Here is a 22,232-nt window from a genome sequence, read left to right as displayed (position 1 = left end):
AAACAGAAGATGACTTTTTTTGTAGCAATTTCATAAAAGTGAGAATTTTCAGACGATGAGTTTCACAGAGAACTTTTGATCTGTTTTCAAATGAAGAAAAAGAATGATGAATAAATATTTTTTTCAAACACTTCTCTTTCCTTTCTTGTCAAAATCAATTTGTAAAGTACATTTAAATCTTAATTTAGAGAATGATTAAAGCCATAAATCAAATTTCATTTAAAATTTAGATATTGATGTGTTTGATGTTCTTTTTCTTATTTTAATTTAATTTCTTAAAGCCCACAGATTCATCTGACAAACTGCATCTTTCTTGAGTTTGATTACTCATATTAAAAATCCTTCTGAAGACATATTCATCTATTTTGATTAGAAAGTGTGGAAAATGTTAACACTGAAGTATTTCTCACATAGATCAGGCTGGAGAAGTATCGCTCTTTCAGGTTGTGCAGGACGGATGCCTCGTTGAGGAAGGTGAGGGCGGCCATGTCCTCCACTTTGCTGAACTTTGGAGGGTTCATCTTCTGGATGTCGTCTTTGTTCACCATCACCTTCTGACCGTTGGAGAGCTCCACCAAAACCTGCAGGACAACAGAGATATCCAGACAAGATTATGGCCTGTTTTCATTTCTCAGCAGTTTCTGTATTTTAAATTGTAACAAACGTTTTCCCAAACAACTCTGGCATAAATATAAACGATCACTCTTGTTTCACATAAACTGAGCTCAAAGATCTTCAGCATGTCATCATTAAAACGGATCAATAAATACGTTTTTCTTTTTGAATTGGAGTCAAATCTGACTGAACGGTGGTTTTGTCAGGACTTTGAGGATCATCAAAACTTGAGAAATTTGTTTTCATTTTAAAAGATGCATTTTTTAAAGTTGCAAACATTAGGTTATTATGATAAACACATGCTAATCAACACTGAGTAAAGAGGGCAAACATTCATTGTTTACTAAGCATAAATGGGTATGTGGCAGATCCGGGCACAGCTCTACTGTAATACCTGGCCTGCATAAAGTCATGTTGGACTCAATAAGTAAAATGTTAACTTTCTTCTCAATTCAGCTGAAACCATTGTTTGTAATTCTTATTAGAGCTAAACGAATTTAAAAAACAATTATCTGGACAGAAATATGAAGAACAATGTTGGACTAGAACTGAATGCCAGGCTGGAGCTGTAGGTTTTACCTGCACTTATGGGAGAGTGTCATTTGCTAATGTTGATTAATGTTCTGGATAAATTGGTCAAGAGGAGGAATCTAAATACATAAAGCTGACCAGGAACTGATCCCTGTGGTACACCCCACGCTGCTGTTTACTGCAGCATTGATAAACAGTGACTTTGTCAGTACCTGCTCTCCCTTCTCCTCCTTGATGCTGGCCGCCTCAAAGCCCTCCCTCTCTGACGGCACCCACACCATCTTCTTGGCCGCCCAGTCAGCCTGGGCCACTCCGCTGTTACGGAAGTCGTTTTCCAGGTAGAGGTATTTGCTGTCATCAGCAGACAGGTCAGCCATGTTGGAAGTGTCAACGAGGACAAGTGGATCGACCTCTGGGACAGAAGCAGCAGCTACGGGGACGGCTGCAGGCGGTTCAGATGTGTCTGAGGTGGCGTCGGTGTCTTTGATAGAGACGGCCTCTGTAGTGGTGATGGGGGTTGATCTGACCACTGACCTCCGTTTCACTTCTGACCTGTTAACGTCACATTTATAGTGTTTAGTGTTGTTGGTGTCCTGACTCTTTTCATTTTGAAATAAGTCCTAATGTTGGTTTTTGGCTGATTCATATTGTTTTTCCTTCCAAGTGGAGGTCAATGATGAGCATCACCAGCAGGTGTTCTTCATTTAGCATTCCTGCAATGGGTGAACCTAAAAAAGGTGAATGGCTGAAATGCTTTTTCAAAAAGAGCTGGAACGTGCTGCACCTTCTTTGTTCAATGTCACACCTTTAAACAAGTTAGCCCGATTCCCTGCTTTGTCTGAATGACAAAGCAGGGAAGTGACAATTTAAAGGCAAAATGTGACTAATCAGCACACATCCATCTACGACAACAGCTGATTAAACCTAAAAGCAATTAGAGACAGAAACTTTAAGTTATCTGAAGGAAGGAGGTGTTTTAGGGATTTCCAACCACACATAAATGTGAAGGACTGACCTTTCTATCCACACCTTTATGGGAATTTGAACAATATTTGTCATGTTCTGAGCCCAGTTTGTGTAGCTGGAGGCCAAATCCTAACCTCTGACCGTGTGGCTTTCAGCTCAGACTCAGGGTAACGTGTGGCTTCACCTGCTTGTCTGTCTGACAGCAAATTCCAGCGATGCCTAATTCAAAAGAGCATTGTTCCTATAATCCAGAAAAGTGCGCATTCTGGTATCTATAATGAATTAATAAATGTCTTTTAAACAATAAAAATGTCTAACAAGTCAAATTAATTTCAGGGATTTGTCAAAAAGACAAATGTGTTTGCATAGATGATAGCAGTTTATTGTACGAAAACACAGTAAATAAAAGTCTAAGCAGCTTCTGGTGCCCTGAAGATGATGACAAACTGTCTCTAAAGAGTTTCAGACATCAAAAGTAAGTGAGGTTTGTTCTGGAATAACAACTGCGCCTAAAGATTTCAGTTTTTCACCTCAAAACACCCGCAAACACCAACAGAATCACAAACAGATCCAAGCGATGACATAACTTACTGTTCAGGTGTTCAAAGGCTTCTTTCTTTGCACCCCTACAAATAAAATGGACACAGCTGCTTCTCACATTTTCTCCACCTCCTCAAGCTGCTGCCTTTGCATTCACATTTCTAACATTTGCATTAAGTTCCAGTGAACTGTCCCACCGATGACTGCCGATAATGACCTGGGCACATTTCCCTCATTTTGCATGGAGCTACTTACTCACTGATCCAGGTCCGTGGCTCTCCGTGTAGGTCACAAGGCTGCTTTGACCTCCCATTGAACAGCAGGCAATAAAACATGAAAAGCAGCACACAGATAACCCCTGTAATCAAACAGGAGAGCTGCCATGCTGGAATGCCCATGTTTGGCTAACCCTTTGCTCCTGGTGGCTCAGTAGTCCAGAGACGGATGCTAGGAACTTAGCTGAAATTTCACCTTATAAGGTGCAGCAGCTCATGTGTCCAGCCAAGCTTAGCGTTTACACCAAAATGGTGACATGTCAGAGGATGCATCCATGTGTGGCTGCAGCCGCAGCAGCCGTGAGCTCAGATCAATATGCTACACCTGGTTACAGGAATGCCTGATCTCATAAAACACTTCAGAGATTTAGATTCAAACTGTAACCTTTTAGCTGTGTTTAAACTCAAATAAATCACGTTATGTCATATTAAATTTGTCTGCTTTTAAATCACTTTAGGACTACACCATCACAAAATATCTTTCTGAATGACTTTATTAGATAGGCAGCTGTCAAAATGAAGGCTTTTGGATTTATTTAACTTTCACATCACTTAGCTTTTCCAGTGAAACATCTACCAGATCATGTCAGGTAAGTGCTGCATCCATGGATACGTTTAAAAGCACTTGTATTAAAGCAGCTAGTTTTCAAATGGTCATACTTACAGGTCAGTCCTTTGGTCCTCATAGCAGGTTATCCAGGGAAACACCAGGTCAGGTGAGCGAAGGGATGCTGCTGAAGATGATGATGTCGCTCTTCCTCCTCCTCTCTGTTTAAAAAGGCTGTGACACCTGGGGTGGAGCGGAAAGCACCACCCGCCTTCTCTCCCTACTTGGCATGTCTTCATTCACCCAATCAGATCCAGTTTATTAGCTTCCCTTAAAGTAAGAGCTCCTAAGTCATGATCAGTAAAATGTCAGGTCAGTGAGTTAAAAGGTAACAAGGTGGTAGATGTGAACCAGCAGAGTAAACACTGTAAGACAAAACAACACTTCAAGAGAGAAATTTGACTCTTTGTGTAAATTAGAGTTCCGGTTCCTCAATGAGAAATGTTTTAAATTAGGTTGAAACTATTGGACACCAAAAAAAAAAAAAAAAAAATCCTCTCATTTAGGTGAATTTTACTCATAGTCATCTAAGATTCAGCAGCATGTGGAGGATCCTTACTCAGCCACAACAGTTTCCTCCTCATGCTGGTCACCAGTCAGTGCTGAATGGCATCTTACTCAACCAGGAATTTCTAAAGGTCAACCAGTTAATGTTGGTCACACACAGTATGGCTGTTCACGAACTGTTAATCAGCATCAAGCAACTGTGACTGGAACACACCCCTTAGCGCCTGAAGTTCTCCGACTCCAGAAGTCTTCTGGGATTAGCACCGGTCTGATTAGCTGTTAGCTTGAATCCTTCATGAGAATTTCTCTCTGATTCTCCAAACTCAGATGTTTATGTTTCATGTTTATGTTTATGTTTATGTATTTAGCAGACGCTTTTGTCCAAAGCGACTTACAAGTGATAATCGGCATGTTGTCCTTGAGGCTAACAACAACAATAACAACATCAACAACTTGACATCAATCATGGAGAGGAGGGAACAAGGAGTGGACAGTAGAGAGGGGGGACGGGTGCAGGGAGGGTGCTAGTTAAGAAGATGCTCTCTGAAGAGCAGGGTCAGGAGTTTCTTGAAAATTGAAAAGGAAGCCGCTGTTCTGGTAGTGCTTGGAAGGTCATTCCACATTTGTGGAACGATGCATGAGAAGAGTCTGGATTGTCCTGAGCGTGGTGTAGGCACTGCTAGCCGACGATCCTGTGATGACCGGAGCAGCCGGGCTGAGACGTAAGCCTTTGCAAGAGGATTCAGGTAGATGGGAGCCGTACCATCTCGGACTTTGTATGCTAGTGTTAGCTATTTGAATTTGATGTGTGCTGCTAGCAGTAGCCAGTGGAGCTCAATGAACAGAGGGGTGACGTGTGCTCTTTCTGGCTGATTGAAGACCACACACGCCGCTGCGTTCTGGACCATTTGAAGAGGTCTCACAGTACAGGCTGGAAGACCAGTTAGGGCGTTGCAGTAATCGAGGCGGGAGATGACAGTAGATTGCACCAGGAGCTGGGTGGCATGTTGTGTTAGGTATGGTCTGATCTTTCATATGTTATACAGCGCAAAGCGGCATGAACGAGCAACAGAGGCAACATGATCTTTAAAGGTCAGGTGTTCATCAATCACAACACCGAGATTTCGAACTGCCTTTGAAGGAGCCAGAGATAGGAAGTCATTTTGGATTGATATTGTGCTGTATGGATGGTTTTGCTGGGATGACAAGTAGTTCAGTTTTAGAGAGGATGAGTTGGAGATGGTGGGATTTCATCCATTTTGATATGTCAGAGAGACAGTTTGATATTCGTGCAGAGACAGTGTGGTCATCTGGTGGAAATGACAGATCTCTCTGACTGACTGCAGGCCAGGCTTGGTGCTTTTATTTTGAAACTCTCCGTGCTTCACGGCTTGTTTCTATGGTGACACACGTAAACAACCTTTGCTAGACATTTGGCAGTTTCGTCTGACAGAAGTGAAAATGTCGCAGCAGGCTTTTTCTCCGGATAACTTTGGCATCATGTTTGCAGGCTCTTCCCCGGAGGACGTGTCCCATGCCCGGCAGCTGTGGAGCTCCGTGTCCCTGCCGCCGCCGCTCGAGTCCCGCCTGGTGTCGGAAGATATCCACCGGAGGCTTCCGGTGTCCCGGCCGAAGGGAAGGGGGCTCTCCGCCGCTCCGGTGTCAAGACCCTCCGTTCTGCAGCCGCCGGATGTCTCGGTTCTCCTGCAGAAGCATGAGGAGAGACGGCGGTACGAGGCCATGGCTGATCAGAGGAAGGAGATCATGGCGCTCCTGATGAAGCAGAGAGAGCGGAGGCTCCAGAAGGAGCTCCTGTCTGCGGCCGTGAAGATCTCCAACAAACCGCAAGAAGATCCAGACTCAGAGCTGGAGAAGGAGCTGGTGAAACAGCTTCAGTGAGAACGTTTCACTTCCAGGGAACTTTCCGCGTGCTCGTGGCTTTTGGTGTTTTAAACAAAAAATGTTTTATTTTATTGTTTTTATTGGTTCACACTGCTGCTGCAGTGGTTTTGCTTTATTTTGGGTTCATTTGATCTTTGCCAAAAAAAAAAAAAAAAAAAAAACAGCAAATACCTACTAGTTGGAGTTGATCATTATTCAGCACGAATTGCATGGCCCGTGTTTACAAAGTAAAAAAAAATCTGTTTATGAAAATGTTTTGATTCTGACTAAAACACTGAAACTCACCACAGTCCCTTTGGCTGACTGGTAAGTGTGCATATATATATATATATATATATATATATATATATATATATATATATATATATATAGTGTGTGTGTGTGTACAAAAATTTAAAGAAACACATTAGATACATCAGATCTCAATATGAAGTTGGATATCTATACAAATAACGACAGGGCAATGTCTTAGGAACAAAAGGATGCCAAGTCTTTTAATGGAAATAAAAGTTATCAGCCCACAGAGGGCTCAGTTGTGTAGACACCCTAAAATCTGAGTGAAATGAAGATGTGGCAGGCTAGTCCATTATGTCAAAAACTTAATTTCTGCAACTCAAATTGCTTCAGCATCTTGTGTGGCCCCACGAGCTTGTGTGCAGGCTTGACAACGTCGGGGCATGTTCCTAATGAGACAACGGATGTGGTCTTGTGGCATTTCCTCCCAGATCTGTGTGAGGGCATCCCCGAGCTCTTGTACAGTCTGAGGAGCAACCTGGCGCCGCCTAATGGACCAAAACATAATGTCCTACAGATGTTCTATTGGGTTTAAGTCAGGGGATCGTGAAGGCCATTCAATTGTTACAATTCCTTCATCCTCCAGGTACTGCCTGCATACTCTTGCCACATGAGGCCGGGCATTGTCGTGCATCAGGAGAAAACCAGGACCTACTGCATCAGTGTAGGGTCTGACAAAGGGTTCAAGGATTTCATCTCCATACCTTATGGCAGTCCGAGCACCATTTCTTAGGCAGTAGAGGTCTGTGCGTCCCTCCATGGGTATGCCTCCCCAGACCATCACTGACCCACCACTAAACCTGTCATGTTGAACGACGTTGCAGGCAGCATAACGTTCTCCTTGTCTTCTTCAGACTCTTCCACGTCTATCACAGGTGCTCAGGGTGAACCTGCATGGTGCATGGTGGCGCTGTGGTTAGCACTGTTGCCTCGCAGCACAGTCGCAGGTTCGAAACTCGGCTGTGGCCTTTCTGCGTGGAGTTGCGTGGTCTCCCCATGCATGCGTGGGTTTCCTCCGGGTACTTCAGTTTCCCCCACAGATCACAACATGCCCTGTAGGTTATAAATTGTAAGTCACTTTGGATAAAAAGCGGTGCTCAGCCTGTTCCACCTTGCACAAAGGAGCAGGTATCGGTCCTGCTGATGAGTTGTGGACCTTCTTCGGCCCTGTCCAGCTCTCCGAGAATAACCGCCAGCCTCCTTAGATCTCCTCCATGTTCTGGAGATTGTGCTGGGAGACACATTAACCTTCTTGTTGCAGCACGTGTGGATGTGCCATCCTGAAGAAGTTGGACAACCTGTGCAACTTCTGTAGGGTTAAGGAATCGCCTCACACTGCTAGTAGAGAGCCAAAACTAGCACGAGTGCAAAACCAGCCGAAAAATATCAAGAGGGAGAAACTTGAAATGACCTCCATGCTTTCGTTCTTTTTTAAACACAGAAACAGTTTTGTTTACCTGTTTGTAGCTACGGTTTCGCCGACAGCTGCCGGCTTCTTCAGGCTGACGCTGATGGTGGCGCGTCACTTCCTTCTCCGTTTATCTGCGGGCAGCAGAGGACGTTGTCACCCTCTACTGCCCGCTCTCCCCTCTCCGACGATGCAGTCCCATGCGTGGTCCAGCGTGTAAACTCCGTCGTCCCTGTTCATGGTCCCACATCCACGTCTCCTTATCTCGATTGCTTCCTTGATCCATCTTTTGTATTTTTGTTGTTCAGTGGTTATGATCCGTGTGTTGTCCCAGTCCATTATATGGTTTTCTCTTAAGCAATGATCTGTTACGGCTGACTTTTTTATTGTACTTTCTGCTTCTTCTTTTGCTGCTCTTGTGTGTTTACGATTTGCCTCTTTCTCGCACTCCTTTCTGTGTTCTATTGTCCGTGTATTGAGTTGGCGTCCGGTTTCTCCTATGTATGTTTTATTGCATATTTTGCATGGGATTTCGTAGATGACTCCACATTTTTGTCCAGCTGATATTTTGTCTTTTGGGTGTGCTAATCTGTTTCTAACTGTTGTGTATGGCTTTGTTGGTGTGTTTATGTTGTGTTTTTTCATTGTTGCTCTTATTTTTTCCGTTATGCCTCTGATGTATGGTAGGGTTATCACTGGTTTTGGTTCTTGTCTTTCTGGGTTTCTGGTTCTTTTTTTGGGTTGTTCTTTGCTTTCTGTTTTTGTTTGTTGTTTTCCTTTGTTTATTGCCCATGTCGGGTATCTGCAGGTCTTTAAAGCGTGTTGTATGTGTTTGTCCTCTTGTTTACGGTCTCTCTCTTCTGTTATTATGTTTGCTCGGTGATATAATGTTCTGATTACTGACATTTTGTGTATGGTGGGGTGTTCTGATGTCCATAATAAATATTGGTCTGTGTGTGTTGGTTTCCTGTATGTGTTTATGTTTAGGGTCCCGTCGGTCTGCCTGGTGATTTTCATGTCCATAAATGCTATGCTGCCTTCTGTTTCTAACTCATAAGTGAATTTTATGTTGCCCGTGTCTTCAATATTGTTTAAGTGTTGTATTAGTGTTTCTGTTTGACCTTTTGGTATGATTTCCAGTATGTCGTCTACGTAGCGTTTCCATAGTTTTATTTTGCAGTTTGGGGGGGCGGTGGCTATGGCTTTTTGTTCCAGGTCTTCCATGAAAAACTCGCACAGGGTGGCTGATAACGGGTTACCCATGGCGAAGCCTTCCAGTTGTTTGTATATTGTGTTGTCGTATGTGAAGTAAGTGGAGTTAGCTACCAGTCCTATCAGTTGTGCTATGTCATCTGCTGTGAGGTTTGTCCTTTTATGTAAAGTTTTGTCTTGTCTGATTCTGTTAACTACTATGTCTATGGTTTTTTGGGTTGGTGTTTTTGTGAACAGAGATGTGACGTCATGTGAGATGAGTATGTCGTTGTCTTCTATTGTAATTTCCTTTAGTTCTTTTGCCAATTCTATGCTATTTTTGCAGTGTTGGTCTGTATTTCCTAATAACGGGCTGATGATTCTGCTGATATCTTTTGCCATGTTGTATGTTGGTGTACCTATGCTGTCAACTATTGGTCTAAGTGGGGTGTTTTGTTTATGTATTTTTGGTGTTCCATATATTCTTGGTGTTATGTTTGCTGTGGGAATCCAGTGTTTGTACATTTTTTCTGTTATTTTGCCTTTTTCGTGCAGTGGCTTCAGTAATTTTTTCATGTTTTTCTTAATGTTTTCTGTTGGATCTTTTTAAAGTATTTCATATGTATTTTTGTCTTCTAGCATCTGTTTCATCTGTTGTTTATATTTTTCTCTGTCCATTACCACTGTGGTTCTTCCTTTGTCTGCCGGTAGAATAATTATCTGTTCATTTTTGGATAAAGCTGTCATGGCTGATTGTTCTTCTTTTGTAATATTGCTGTGTTGAATTTGGCTGTTTTTTAATATCCCAACTACGTTATTTCTGAGTTCTGCTTTCTTTCCCTCATCTGTGATCTGTTGACATGCTAGTTCTGTTGCTACAATAAATTCATCATATGGTATTTCTTTTGGTGTGACTGCAAAGTTTAAACCTTTCTTTAATATGCTCTCTTCTGCTTCTGTTAGTTTGTATTGTGAAATGTTACATACCCATGAGTTTGGTGTGGAGTTGCCTTGTATTTCTCCCCTCTTTTTCTTGTTTATGAGTCTGTTTAACTTCTTTATGTGTCTTTCTTTCACTTTTATGAACTCTTGTTCCTGTTTTTCCATCATGTGTCCTTTAATTAGTTCCTCCATTTGTTTATTAAGTTTGTAATTCCTTTTCAAGTCCAGGTGTCCTCTTTCCAGTTCGTCCTCCACACGCCTCTGTTTGGTTATGACGTTCCTTATCCTCTCCTTGAGCAGTGCTCTCTGTGCTCTTTCTATTATATTTTGTGCTGTCTGGTTCCGGATCGATGTTTTCAGCTGTAGGCTTGTGGGTGTGATGTTTTCGTCCCGGCATCTTAAACAGAAGCGAAGGTGGTTTCTTGGACTTGCGCGTTTCTGGTGTAATCGTTCCAAACGGCGGAAGTCCTTCGTTCCTTGTTGTCCGTATTTCTCTTTGAACATCTTAGGTGTGTTCTTGCTGTGTCTTTGTAAATCCATGCTTTCGTTCTTTTTTAAACACAGAAACAGTTTTGTTTACCTGTTTGTAGCTACGGTTTCGCCGACAGCTGCCGGCTTCTTCAGGCTGACGCTGATGGTGGCGCGTCACTTCCTTCTCCGTTTATCTGCGGGCAGCAGAGGACGTTGTCGCCCTCTACTGCCCGCTCTCCCTAAATGTGGAGTCATCTACGAAATCCCATGCAAAATATGCAATAAAACATACATAGGAGAAACCGGACGCCAACTCAATACACGAACAATAGAACACAGAAAGGAGTGCGAGAAAGAGGCAAATCGTAAACACACAAGAGCAGCAAAAGAAGAAGCAGAAAGTACAATAAAAAAGTCAGCCGTAACAGATCATTGCTTAAGAGAAAACCATATAATGGACTGGGACAACACACGGATCATAACCACTGAACAACAAAAATACAAAAGATGGATCAAGGAAGCAATAGAGATAAGGAGACGTGGATGTGGGACCATGAACAGGGACGACGGAGTTTACACGCTGGACCACGCATGGGACTGCATCGTCGGAGAGGGGAGAGCGGGCAGTAGAGGGCGACAACGTCCTCTGCTGCCCGCAGATAAACGGAGAAGGAAGTGACGCGCCACCATCAGCGTCAGCCTGAAGAAGCCGGCAGCTGTCGGCGAAACCGTAGCTACAAACAGGTAAACAAAACTGTTTCTGTGTTTAAAAAAGAACGAAAGCATGGATTTACAAAGACACAGCAAGAACACACCTAAGATGTTGAAATGACCTCTTCGTGTTAAACCAGTCCTGTTTTGAGGGTTTTGTAATTGTTGCCACTTTAGTGCACCTGTCGTTAAGTCCATGAACACAATACAGCTGAAAGTGATTAACAATGCCCTCAGCTGCTTAATCAACCAGGAAATTATCAGACAGGTTTAACTGATTTCATGCCAGGCCTAATAAAAAAAAGTGTTCCTTTAATTATTGTCAGAGGTGGAAAGAGTACTAAAATTTCCTACTTAATTATGAGTACCAATACTTTGATAATTTTTTACTCAAGTACAAGTAAAAGTACTTGCCTAAATTTTTACTCAAGTAAAAGTAAAAAGTATCGTAAATAAAATGTACTCAAAGTAAAAGTTAGTTACATTTTTGTCGGCGTAAAGATGGCTACATCAGTGTAAAATCACAACACCAGTTCACAACACGCTCATGTGTGCGCGCACACACACACACACACACACACACACACACACACACACACACACACACACACACACACACACACACACACACACACTGCAGCATTTTAGAATAATTTGAATGACTAATTTAACTACATTGAACTGCTTTTGTAATAATTTAATCTTTTATTCTGGAGTAAAATAAAGAAACAAGCTAAATCATCACATATCTGTGGCATCAAGCAGCATCTTGAGTTCAAACTCAGGGATGGAGCACAATGTTTACACCTGAACAGTATCAGGATGTTTTAACTCTCACAGGCCTGCAGGCCTTCTGTTTTAGGAGCAAAGCGCTGAGAATCTGCTTGTTATGAGCACTAAACGTTATTTTGCCGCTCCCGTGCGGAGCGGTAGGGAAACACATTTCAAACACGGAACAGAGTCTGGTTACCGAACCGAGTGGAATTCTGATGACGTCACACCGGTGCGCGAAGGTGCGGGATCCAACCCACAGGAGAGGAGGGAGAGAGGAGGTAAACAGCGAGTGGATCAGAGGGACTGAACTGAAGTTTTGGAGCAGAAGTGTACACCCACTCCCCCCACTGTTTATACGCGGCGCTCATGCAGGTGTCTCTCTCTGTTCCGACGCTGCTACACGCAATATTTTTAATTTATGAAGCATATAATTTGTTTTTACTCAGTAACGGATATGATTTAAAATGCAGTCAATTACAATTCTTTTTAAAAAACTTACTCAAGTACAAGAAAAAGTACAGCTTTTAAAAACGACTTAAAAAGTATAAATATACAAAAAAGCTACTCAATTACAGTAAAGTGAGTAAATGTAATTCGTTACTTTCCACCTCTGATTCTTGTGAGCAGTGTATCTACATAAACTATCCAGAGTAGTGACAGGGACTGCAGTCTGGAGCACGAAACTCTGAGCAGCTAATGTGTCCTTGACAATGGAAAATATATGTTTATTTTATTATATGAAAACAAACTATCTGAATTTAAAACAGTCTAAAGTAGAAAAATTCAAGTGTTTGTCAACCGGAAAACGTCTACTCAAGACACACGAAGTTGAACCATTAGTTCTGGAAAGATATCTTTGTTGTTCACCTTCTTTCTTCAAATTTATAGAATTAATCATCAAAAGCTCTTTCATTTAGGTGACAAACATCTGTGTGTGTCCCTGTATGATCTCCATGTGAAGTTAAATTATCTGATTGAATTTGAATATCACTAAAGTGTGTTTCCAACAGCATGTAAGTGGAACCTGGAAATATTCAAATTCTGGATCAGAATATGCAATAAAAATATGTCAGATAACTTCAACTAATTTGTTTCCAGTTTTTCAAGCAGTCAGCTGGAAGAAAATTATTATTTAAACCATCAGAACTTAGAAAGTTGTATAAGAAGTTTAAAAGCTTTACATAAAATGAAGTTCACAGTCTCATTTTTCTATTTATTCTCACAAAAACCTTATTAAATGTAATGATAAGATGTGAACGTGATGCCCTCAGATGACCCTTCCTGTCACCCTTTGACCTTGATTCTGCATCAGTGACACCCAACAGGATGTAAAGGTATAAAATTGCCACATGGTGTCAGTAAATACCCACTTTTTGACTTGTGAGTCTGACTTTGTGATGACCTGTGTGTGTCCGGTATCTTGAGAGTGTGTGTAGAAATAAAAGCAGCAACTAGAAGGTAAACGAGTTGAAAATAATTAAAGTGGTGAAGTTTATTTCCCGTTGTGTGCTTCTGTTACTGAGCTGAACCGGGTGACCTCCATCTGCTCCGCTCGGCTGGAGTCTGATGTTTCCACCGAGAAGCATCTCCTCACTCATGGCTGGAAAAGGACGGGTGTAATATCTGTCTGCCAGCTGTTGACTCCTCAGCTTGCTGCACTTTATCATCTTTTGGGTGAGAATCAGATCTCTAAAGGGGGGAATTATGGTCACTGATGACATTCCACATAGACCCTCAGGAGAACCAACAGACAAATCTGAAAATTCAGCTGTGCAGCAAAGGAAACATGCAGCTCAGAGCCTTCGCTGTGAGCTGAGGAAATATCTGAAATGCTTCTTGATCTTTTGATGCTGAACAAATAAAACTGCTTTTGTTCTTTTTCTAAATCATCCTTGTGGAAGTTCTCTCTTTTTTCCTATTTTGACTTCATATATATATATATATATATATATATATATATATATGGAGGAGCATCATACTACTCCCAGATGTCGGAGCTTCTCAGCTTATAGCAACCTGAATGGGTGATGGTGGGCGTGGCCAGCTTCAGTTTGTTTTTTTAAAGTGATGGATCCCTGAAATGGCTCAGTCTGGGAGGTAATAGTCAACAATAAAACTGCAGAAATTGCTCTTTGTCAGAGGGATTTAGCGCAAAGAAAGTCCCAGACATGTTATTGACTATTAAATTACTGTAACGTAAAAAAAAAAAAAAGTCAGAATATATCCCCTTTAAATACTACAACATGGGAGTTAGGAAATCTTGCCCCATCTTGTGGAGAATGCTGGGTCACAGGAGCAGTAGTCCAGACCCGTCTGTCCCCACTCACAGCCGCCTCCACCAGCTCCTCTTGTGGGTTCCTCCCAAAGCACTCAGTCCAGTCTCAAGATGTAATCAATCCAGCATGTCCTGGATTGGTCCTGTTGTCTCCTCCAGCGAGGACATGCCTGAACCCCCTCACTCAGGAGGCGTCCTGCAGATGTCTGAACATCACTTTGAGTTTGTTCCAAATGTCCAAGCACCTCACCATAATAATGATCCCAGCAGGGCTGGACTGGGACAAAAATTCTGCCCGGGCATTTTGACTGGAGACCGGCCCATCACCTGTTTTTTTGGAAAAGACATTAAGCCTTACGCTGTTTCTGACACACACCAACGTACACTTTCTTGTTGGTAATATTTATGTATCAATCTAATACATGTAAACCTACACCATCCTTCCTATCCTGGTATTCTAAAAAGTACTTAGTAAAAAGAAAAAAAAAACACTTGATTAAGGTAACACACCAAACAATCTCTAACACTTGGTAGAAACCTGACATTAAAACACAGAATTATTAATCAATAATGAATATTAATATAAAAAAAGACATTTATGGAAATTTCCATAAACTGTTTTATCACCACACCAACTAGGAAATATTTTTACAATACATTTAAAAAAGAAAGGAGACAGAGAAAGGTGAGATAAAATAACTTAACTGACCATTTGAGGTCTTTTTAGAGATCGTACTGGTGCAGTATCTAGAAAATGTGGGGAAAATGCTGACATCATATTCAGTATTTACTTCTGTAACTATTTGTTAATATGTTAATACGAGTTGCAGTATTTATAGCTATCCTGTCAGGGTGTGTAATTGTTGGGCGGAATCTTTAACAAAACACATAATTAATAAATTATTTGTGTATGATTGTGTGCATTTAGAATATCTATATTAAAGTCTCCACAAACACTAACTTATGATTATTTGTATTTAATTCTACTGTACATTTCAGAAAATGTGTTCTGAAAAATAATAAATTATTAATAATTAATTATGAAATATTTTGTTTACAAATGAAATTCTTACCTTCTTAACTAAATGTTTAACTTTAAGTAAATGTTTATCATCCAAACTAAATATTTAACTTTTTAACTAAATACTTTGATTACAAACTAAATATTTACCCTCTTAAATATACATTTAGCATCAAACGAAATATTTAACTAATTAACTATTTTGTTTACAAACCAAATATGTATCTTCTTACCAAAATATTTAACTTTTAACTAAATATTTCACTTGCAAACTGAGTATACATGTTTTTATAAATGTTAAATGTTTTACCAAATAGTTTGAAGTTGAAACATTTCTTAATGAATAAACAATGACTTTGAAATATTAATTCCCTTTTAATTTCTCATATGACAGGCTAAACAACCAACATTATTGTTAATTTTAACTGTGTAACTTTACAAACAGCATCTCATGGAGGACAATATAAATAGAACTTTGAAGTTCTATTCATGTCCAATTTATAGTCAAATCAAATAAGTGTTTATTTGAATAGTCGTAAATCACATGATTGGGAGAAGATTTTCACAATGATTTCCTTTTAAGTAGTACTGCTAAAATGCAGACATATTTATTAATATTTTACTAGTCTATTAATAGTTTTTTCAATACTTTCTGCATAACCGGCACTTTAAGAGCATTCATGATCTTTATGTGGCCAGAAATGAAAATGAATTTGACATCCCTGATTTAAGTTCTACACATTTAAAATGAAAATAAGAAATAAAAGTATTTTTGTCTTCCTCCTCTGCCTTATACCTGCCCCCAGGCAAAACTGTTAGAGCCTCCCATGCACAGTCACCAGCCTTCTATCAGCTACGTAAAAAAGAATCTGTCATGGTCTGCGTCTGTGTCTTCCCTCATGTGTTCTCCTTCCTCTTGGTTCCCATTTTGGGCCTCAAAAGCGCCCTTATGTGTCTTTTGTCTGCGTCTCATTTATGTGTCTTCTCTTGTAGCTCTAGCCTTTTTGTCCCCAGCTCGGTGTGTGTGTGTGTGTGTGTGTGTGTGTGCACTTGTCCTTCCCCAGCTGTGTGTGTGAGGCCAGAAGTCAATGCCCCCATGCCAGAAGTCGACGCCCCCAGGCCAGAAGTCGACAGAAGTAGGAGTCTCCAGCTCTGAAGTAGGCGTCTCCCGCTCTGAAGTAGGTGTCTCCAGCTCTGAAGTAGGTGTCTCCAGCTCTGAAGTAGGCGTCTCCCCGTCTCCACAAGTGTTCCCTGTGTTCCAGTCTCAAGTGTTCCAGTCTCAAGAGTCCCCGTCTCCAGAGACCCTTCCTCGTCCTCCTCCTCCAAAGCCCCCGATCCCCAGGGTTTCCTGTTCCCGCCTCCTGGTTCCCCTTCGCTGGCCCCCTAGACTTCCCTGGTCCCGCCTCCTGGTTCTCCGTCGCCGGCCCCCGAGACTTCCCTGGTCCCGCCTCCTGGTTCCCCGTCGCCGGCCCCCGAGACTTCCCTGGTCCCGCCTCCTGGTCCCCCGTCGCCGGCCCCCTAGGCTTCCCTGGTCCCGCCTCCTGGTCTCCTGTCGCCGGCCTCCCGGGGTCTCCTGTTCCCTCCTCGCCCGCCCTTTTTGGGTTGTGTTTTGTTCGTTCCCTCCTCTCCCTCCCTCTGGTTTACTCGTGTCCTGTGTTGTCCTGTCTTGTGCTTGTTGTTGTTTGTTCGTGTTTGAGCGACTGGTATCCGCCCCTTGGGGGGTGGGAGGTGGGGGGGGGGCACTGTCATGGTCTGCATCTGTGTCTTCCCTCATGTGTTCTCCTTCCTCTAGGTTCTCATTTTGGGTCTCATAAGTGCCCTCATGTGTCCTTTGTCTGCGTCTCATTTATGTGTCTTCTCTTGTAGCTCCAGCCTTTTTGTCCCCAGCTCGGTGTGTGTGTGTGTGTTCACGTGTCCTTCCTCAGCTGTGTGTGTGTGTGTGTGTGTGTGTGTGTCCTTCCCAGTCAGTCCCAAAAACCCAGATATGCTCATGGTTACTACACCTGGGGTAACCCTTTTCTAACCCGAATGTTTGGTCGTGTAAACGCTTACCGGGATATCCCCATCAAAGCGTGTGTTCTGTGCATGCTCTGTTCGCAAGGAATCTTGGTCTTTTGAGTAGTGTAACGGAATTTAAGTGATGTAACTATCTAAAGTTGTATTTTAATACACTGTTAGTAGTTCACTTTTTATAAACAGAAGAATAGGCTGTTTTTATCATCAGGGAGTTTAATTAAACACTCTGTATTGACTTTGAGACAAGAAAAGAGAGAGAGATGGGATCGTTTGAGAATCTTTAATTTCTGAATTATAAATTCTAAACAATCTACCAGGACTAACTCTGTGATGAATGAAAATGGATTCGGATGTGGTGTTGGTGCGTGTGTGTCTGGTTCAGATTCTCTAGGCTGACGTCAAAGAATCTGGTCGTCTTTGTTATGACTAGATATCACGAGGCTTATAAAGTGATGACATGAGCCGCTATTTTGCCGTGTACGTACCCAGTGGGGGTCTCCCAGGTAGATCAGGAAATGCCAGGTCTGGAGACCTCGGATGTACGATGGAGCTGTCGGTGCAGCGATCACAACGTTTCAAAGCCCGTCTGGAGGGTCGACCCCGGTACCGTTCGTCGGCGTCAGCAGGTGCTCTTATTTTGAAAGGACGTCGTCTGGTTGTTAAACGACGAAAATCTCCCGCTTCACAGTTCTTAGTTTAAAGAAGAAAACACATCTGGCCAGGCTGCGCTTTTCTTTAGGATGACGGTGAATAGAACTGAAGTCAAAATGGAACTGACTTAAAAATGGCGTTGCCTTGTTTTATATCTCTGAATTGTTGATAAGTTTCAGTAAAGTGGATTGGACACTTGAAGTCAACACCAGATTCTCCTGCGGCAGCCGAAAGCTCTGATTGGTTGGAACAATGTGTCATGCGTTTCTATGGAGATGAGGATCGAAAATGTAGTACCAGGCCTGATCACCTACATCGAGTTCGGAATGTGAGGCTTTCTTATCGTAATAAGTTTTTCTGCCTTCAGCTGACTTTTCCAGAGATGCCTGTGCGAACGAGAATGCTGCAAGCAGGTGAGTTCGCAGGTTCTGGTCGTAGAAGTGATGGTTTAGAAGAGTCTGAGGGGGCCTGGCTGGCGGGACTGCCGCGATGGCGTCGTCCGAGCAGTGTTGGCACGCAGCCAAACCCATGCCAAGAGGGCTACGTCGGTTCTGGGCGTAGCGCACCTCGATATCGAAGCTTTGAAGAGCCAGCAGCCATGAAGCGATTCGCGAATTGGTCACCACACCATCTCTGATGCGCTGACTGTTAAGGAAGGTCACCGGCTGGTGCTGTGTCTCAATGATGATTTTCTGTCCGCCAATGTAGTTCGCAAAGTACTTAACTGCCCACATGGTGGAAAGCAAAGCCTTTTCACAGTCCGAGTATTTCAACTCAGGTCCAGTCAAGAGCTTACTAGCATAGGCCACGACACGCCTGTCGCAGTCATGAATCTGGTAGAGACCAGCACTCAAACAGTGAGCTGAGAAACCAACCTCAAGATGGAACTCCTTGTCACAGTCGGGGAGCGCCAAGCACGGAGCCGAGCACATGGCGGCCTTCAAGTCATCCATGGCCTGCTGGTGCTGCTCCACCCACTCGAACGCCACATCCTTCTTCAACAGATTAGTCAGAGGTCGTGCCAACTCAGCGTAATGTTCCACGAACTGACGCGAGTAGTTGCAGACCCCCAAGAAGCTGCGAAGTTCGGAGACGTTCGTCGGAGGTGTGATGGTGGCAACACCCTGAATCCTGCCAAGCTGAGGCTGCACTCCCTGTGGTCCCACAAGGAGGCCAACGTACTGAACTTGCGACCTGCACCACTGTCCCTTGGCGAGAGAGATCTTAGCACCCGCCGCCGCGAGCTGACCCATGACATGGTCCAGCTCGGCCAGGTGGTCATCCAACGTACGCCGACGAATAAGAATGTCGTCGACATAGATGAGTGTCCCACGCTCTCGAGCATCGGGGCAGGCCTTGTTCAAGAAGATGTTGAACTCAGCCGGCGAGTTGGAATAACCAAAAGGACACCGGGTGAAGGTGTACTGCCGGTTGGCAAAGGAGAAAGCAAGTTTGTGTTGGTCCGATTCGTGGACGGGAATCGTCCAGAATCCAGACGCAATTTCAAGGGTGGAAAAGTACTTAGCATCTTTCACTTTTGGAAGCTCCTGCTCCAGGCGTGCCATAGGCCACCTAGACAAGGGGACCTGTTTGTTGAGTTGCCGGTAGTCAATGGTAAGTCGCCACTTACCATTAGGCTTCAGTAACGGCCACAACGGAGCCGAGTAGGTGCTGTTGCAGGGTCGAATGATCCCGTTAGCCAAGAGGCTGTCAATGATTTCCTGGACCGGTTCTATGGACGCCAGGGGAATCTTGTATTGCCGCACAAAGGACGGCGGTGCATCTGGCCTGGTAGGAATCCGGACTTCATGGATAGTGGTCAGACCACAGTCCAAGGAGTCAAGTGAAAGAAAATCCTGGTACTTTAGCAAAAGTTGTCTTAGCTGGTCTCGCTCGACATCGTTGGTGAGAGCATCCGCTTGGTCTATGACCTTCTCAATCTGTAATAGAAGTTCCGGGGGTCTACCCGGTGGCTTCGAGAGTGGTAGTGAGGTCGAAATCGCGTCCCCCCGCGAAAGACATGCCACCGAAGGGCGTCCACCTGTGTCAGGCCACGGTTTGTACGGCTTTGGCTTCCGCACACGTGCAAACAGTTGTCCGGACGCACTGCTGATTCTAGCGTCAAGGCGTTGGAGACAGTCCAACCCTAAGAGCATGGGCATCGGCATCCCCTCGCTGTTGTACACGAGGTGTTTAAAGGACATGCCTCCTATCGAGATGTTGACCTCAGTCGTCGCAGCCGCGGGCGAGGGAGCGCCATAGAACTCGTCAAAATCCTTTGGGCCCGAAATGAGTGTGGGGGGCGAGATGTCCTCCCCCCTTTGTTCGCACATGCTGCTGTAAAGAGCTCCGCTGATGAGCGAGATGTCCGCTCCTGTGTCTAATAATGCGACACAGCGATGTCTCTGATTTACAGTGACCTCCACTGCGGGCCTATTAGGTCCCTTTCTCACGACCAGAGGTGCAAGCAAAATTTTCTCAGTTACGGCGGTGGTAGTAGTGGTACTGCGGTCGTCATCTGCGGGTTCGTCGCCTAACATCGCCACGGATGGAACGACCGGAGAGGTGTTGTCGCTTTCCTTTGAGGTGTTGTTGTTTTCCTGTGAATCAGAACCTGTGACAACATCAACCTGCAGCATTTCAGTCTCAGTTTGTGGCTTCTCAGGCAAACACGGAGTCTCTGACCGGGTCTCCTGAGACTCACGCACAACTTGTTTGACGCCCTCGATGTCTTTCTGAAGATTGCAGATCATGTTCATCATGTTAGTCATCATGGGAAGGAAAGTGTTTTGAATCGCCGCCTGAAGTTGGGATTGTAATTGCATCGTTACCTCTGAGTCCATTTTCCAAAATAATAAATAGTCATTCCTTGTATTATTTATTAATTTACCCTTCGAATTTTGCCTTCTAATTAGATGTTTATTTAGAAACAACCTTACCTGTAGAGTTTTTTTAAATAATTAGTTACAGGGAAGCTATTTTGGGCAAAATTGTTCAATAATGCCAAAAATATCATTGTCATTTGACCTGCCCAAGATGGCGGGTCGAGCTACGTGTCGGGCACCTAAGATGGCGGACCGCCGCGCATGCGTCGTCCGACACCCGGCTTTGATCCCCGTAGCAATCTCACGATTCTAAACACCGCAGCGTGTTTCAGAACCACCGCTAACGTTACCCTAAAGTACTCCGTATCGGAAGGTTTAGCGGATTAAAGGACGCAGTTCCGCTGCGTCGGAACGGCTAGAAAGCTTCACAGGACGCGTTCCCGAGCCTCCTCACCGAGAGTGGCTAGTTAGCTCGTTGGCTAATGCTAGTGAACGCCCTGTAGCGATCAGGGTCTCAAAATTGCCTCGATCAACCAACGGGCATCTCGCGCCGTGATTGAAAGGGTCTCAATAGCGTACGCAAGCTCGGTGTGTGTGTGTGTGTTCACGTGTCCTTCCTCAGCTGTGTGTGTGTGTGTGTGTGTGTGTGTGTGTGTGTGTCCTTCCCAGTCAGGTCTGGTGTCCTGCTCTGCTCCTCTCCTCATTAGTGCTTTCACCAGTGCCAGTTCCCCACACACCTGCTCCTCGTCTCCTATCACTCCAGCCCCAGTGTATAAAGCCTCTCCTTCAGTGTGTTTACATGCAGCCAGTAACCCTTTTAAAACCCGAATACTCACAATAACCCGGTTCCGCACGGCCATGTAAACACCACCAAAAACCCAGATATGCTCATAACCGGGTTTTTAAAAACCCGGTTACTACACCTGGGGTAACCCTTTTCTTACCCGAATGTTTGGTCGTGTAAACGCTTACCGGGATATCCCCATCAAAGCGTGTGTTCTGTGCATGCTCTGTTCGCAAGGAATCTTGGTCTTTTGAGTAGTGTAACGGAATTTAAGTGATGTAACTATCTAAAGTTGTATTTTAATACACTGTTAGTAGTTCACTTTTTATAAACAGAAGAATAGGCTGTTTTTATCATCAGGGAGTTTAATTAAACACTCTGTATTGACTTTGAGACAAGAAAAGAGAGAGAGATGGGATCGTTTGAGAATCTTTAATTTCTGAATTATAAATTCTAAACAATCTACCAGGACTAACTCTGTGATGAATGAAAATGGATTCGGATGTGGTGTTGGTGCGTGTGTGTGTGTGTCTGGTTCAGATTCTCTAGGCTGACGTCAAAGAATCTGGTCGTCTTTGTTATGACTAGATATCACGAGGCTTATAAAGTGATGACATGAGCCGCTATTTTGCCGTGTACGTACCCAGTGGGGGTCTCCCAGGTAGATCAGGAAATGCCAGGTCTGGAGACCTCGGATGTACGATGGAGCTGTCGGTGCAGCGATCACAACGTTTCAAAGCCCGTCTGGAGGGTCGACCCCGGTACCGTTCGTCGGCGTCAGCAGGTGCTCTTATTTTGAAAGGACGTCGTCTGGTTGTTAAACGACGAAAATCTCCCGCTTCACAGTTCTTAGTTTAAAGAAGAAAACACATCTGGCCAGGCTGCGCTTTTCTTTAGGATGACGGTGAATAGAACTGAAGTCAAAA

The 22,232-nt window shown here is 43.6% G+C and overlaps 3 protein-coding genes across 3 annotated transcripts in view; 2 read left to right on the top strand and 1 right to left on the bottom strand.

The window, feature by feature from the left end:
• The window catches only part of LOC107373143 (myosin-11), a 58,473-nt gene extending 54,775 nt beyond the window's left edge, over positions 1-3,698 (bottom strand). Inside the window, exons 1-3 of the mRNA XM_070551496.1 lie at positions 3,592-3,698; positions 1,359-1,698; positions 411-581 (exon numbers count right to left, since the gene is read on the bottom strand). Coding sequence (XP_070407597.1) covers positions 411-581; positions 1,359-1,523 — 336 coding nt within the window. The 5' untranslated portion in view covers positions 1,524-1,698; positions 3,592-3,698. The remainder of the gene's footprint in view (positions 1-410; positions 582-1,358; positions 1,699-3,591) is intronic.
• LOC139069993 (uncharacterized) overlaps positions 1-22,232 on the top strand; it is a 452,948-nt gene that overhangs the window by 106,144 nt on the left and 324,572 nt on the right. The gene's annotated exons all lie outside the window — the stretch shown is intronic.
• Positions 4,392-6,231, top strand: hoatz (HOATZ cilia and flagella associated protein). The gene has a single exon (XM_015942472.3). The coding sequence runs from the start codon at positions 5,503-5,505 to the stop codon at positions 5,938-5,940; it is 438 nt and encodes a 145-aa protein (XP_015797958.3). The 5' UTR covers positions 4,392-5,502; the 3' UTR covers positions 5,941-6,231.

Source organism: Nothobranchius furzeri, chromosome 5 (genome assembly GCF_043380555.1).
Source record: "Nothobranchius furzeri strain GRZ-AD chromosome 5, NfurGRZ-RIMD1, whole genome shotgun sequence".
In the NCBI taxonomy this organism is placed as follows: domain Eukaryota; kingdom Metazoa; phylum Chordata; class Actinopteri; order Cyprinodontiformes; family Nothobranchiidae; genus Nothobranchius; species Nothobranchius furzeri.
The sequence above is the reverse complement of the archived record's forward strand: the minus strand, read 5'-3'. Positions and strand labels throughout refer to the sequence as shown.

Coding starts and splice junctions, on each gene's coding strand:
- hoatz (XM_015942472.3), top strand. CDS start 5,503: ATGTCGCAGCAGGCTTTTTCTCCGGATAACTTTGGCATCATGTTTGCA.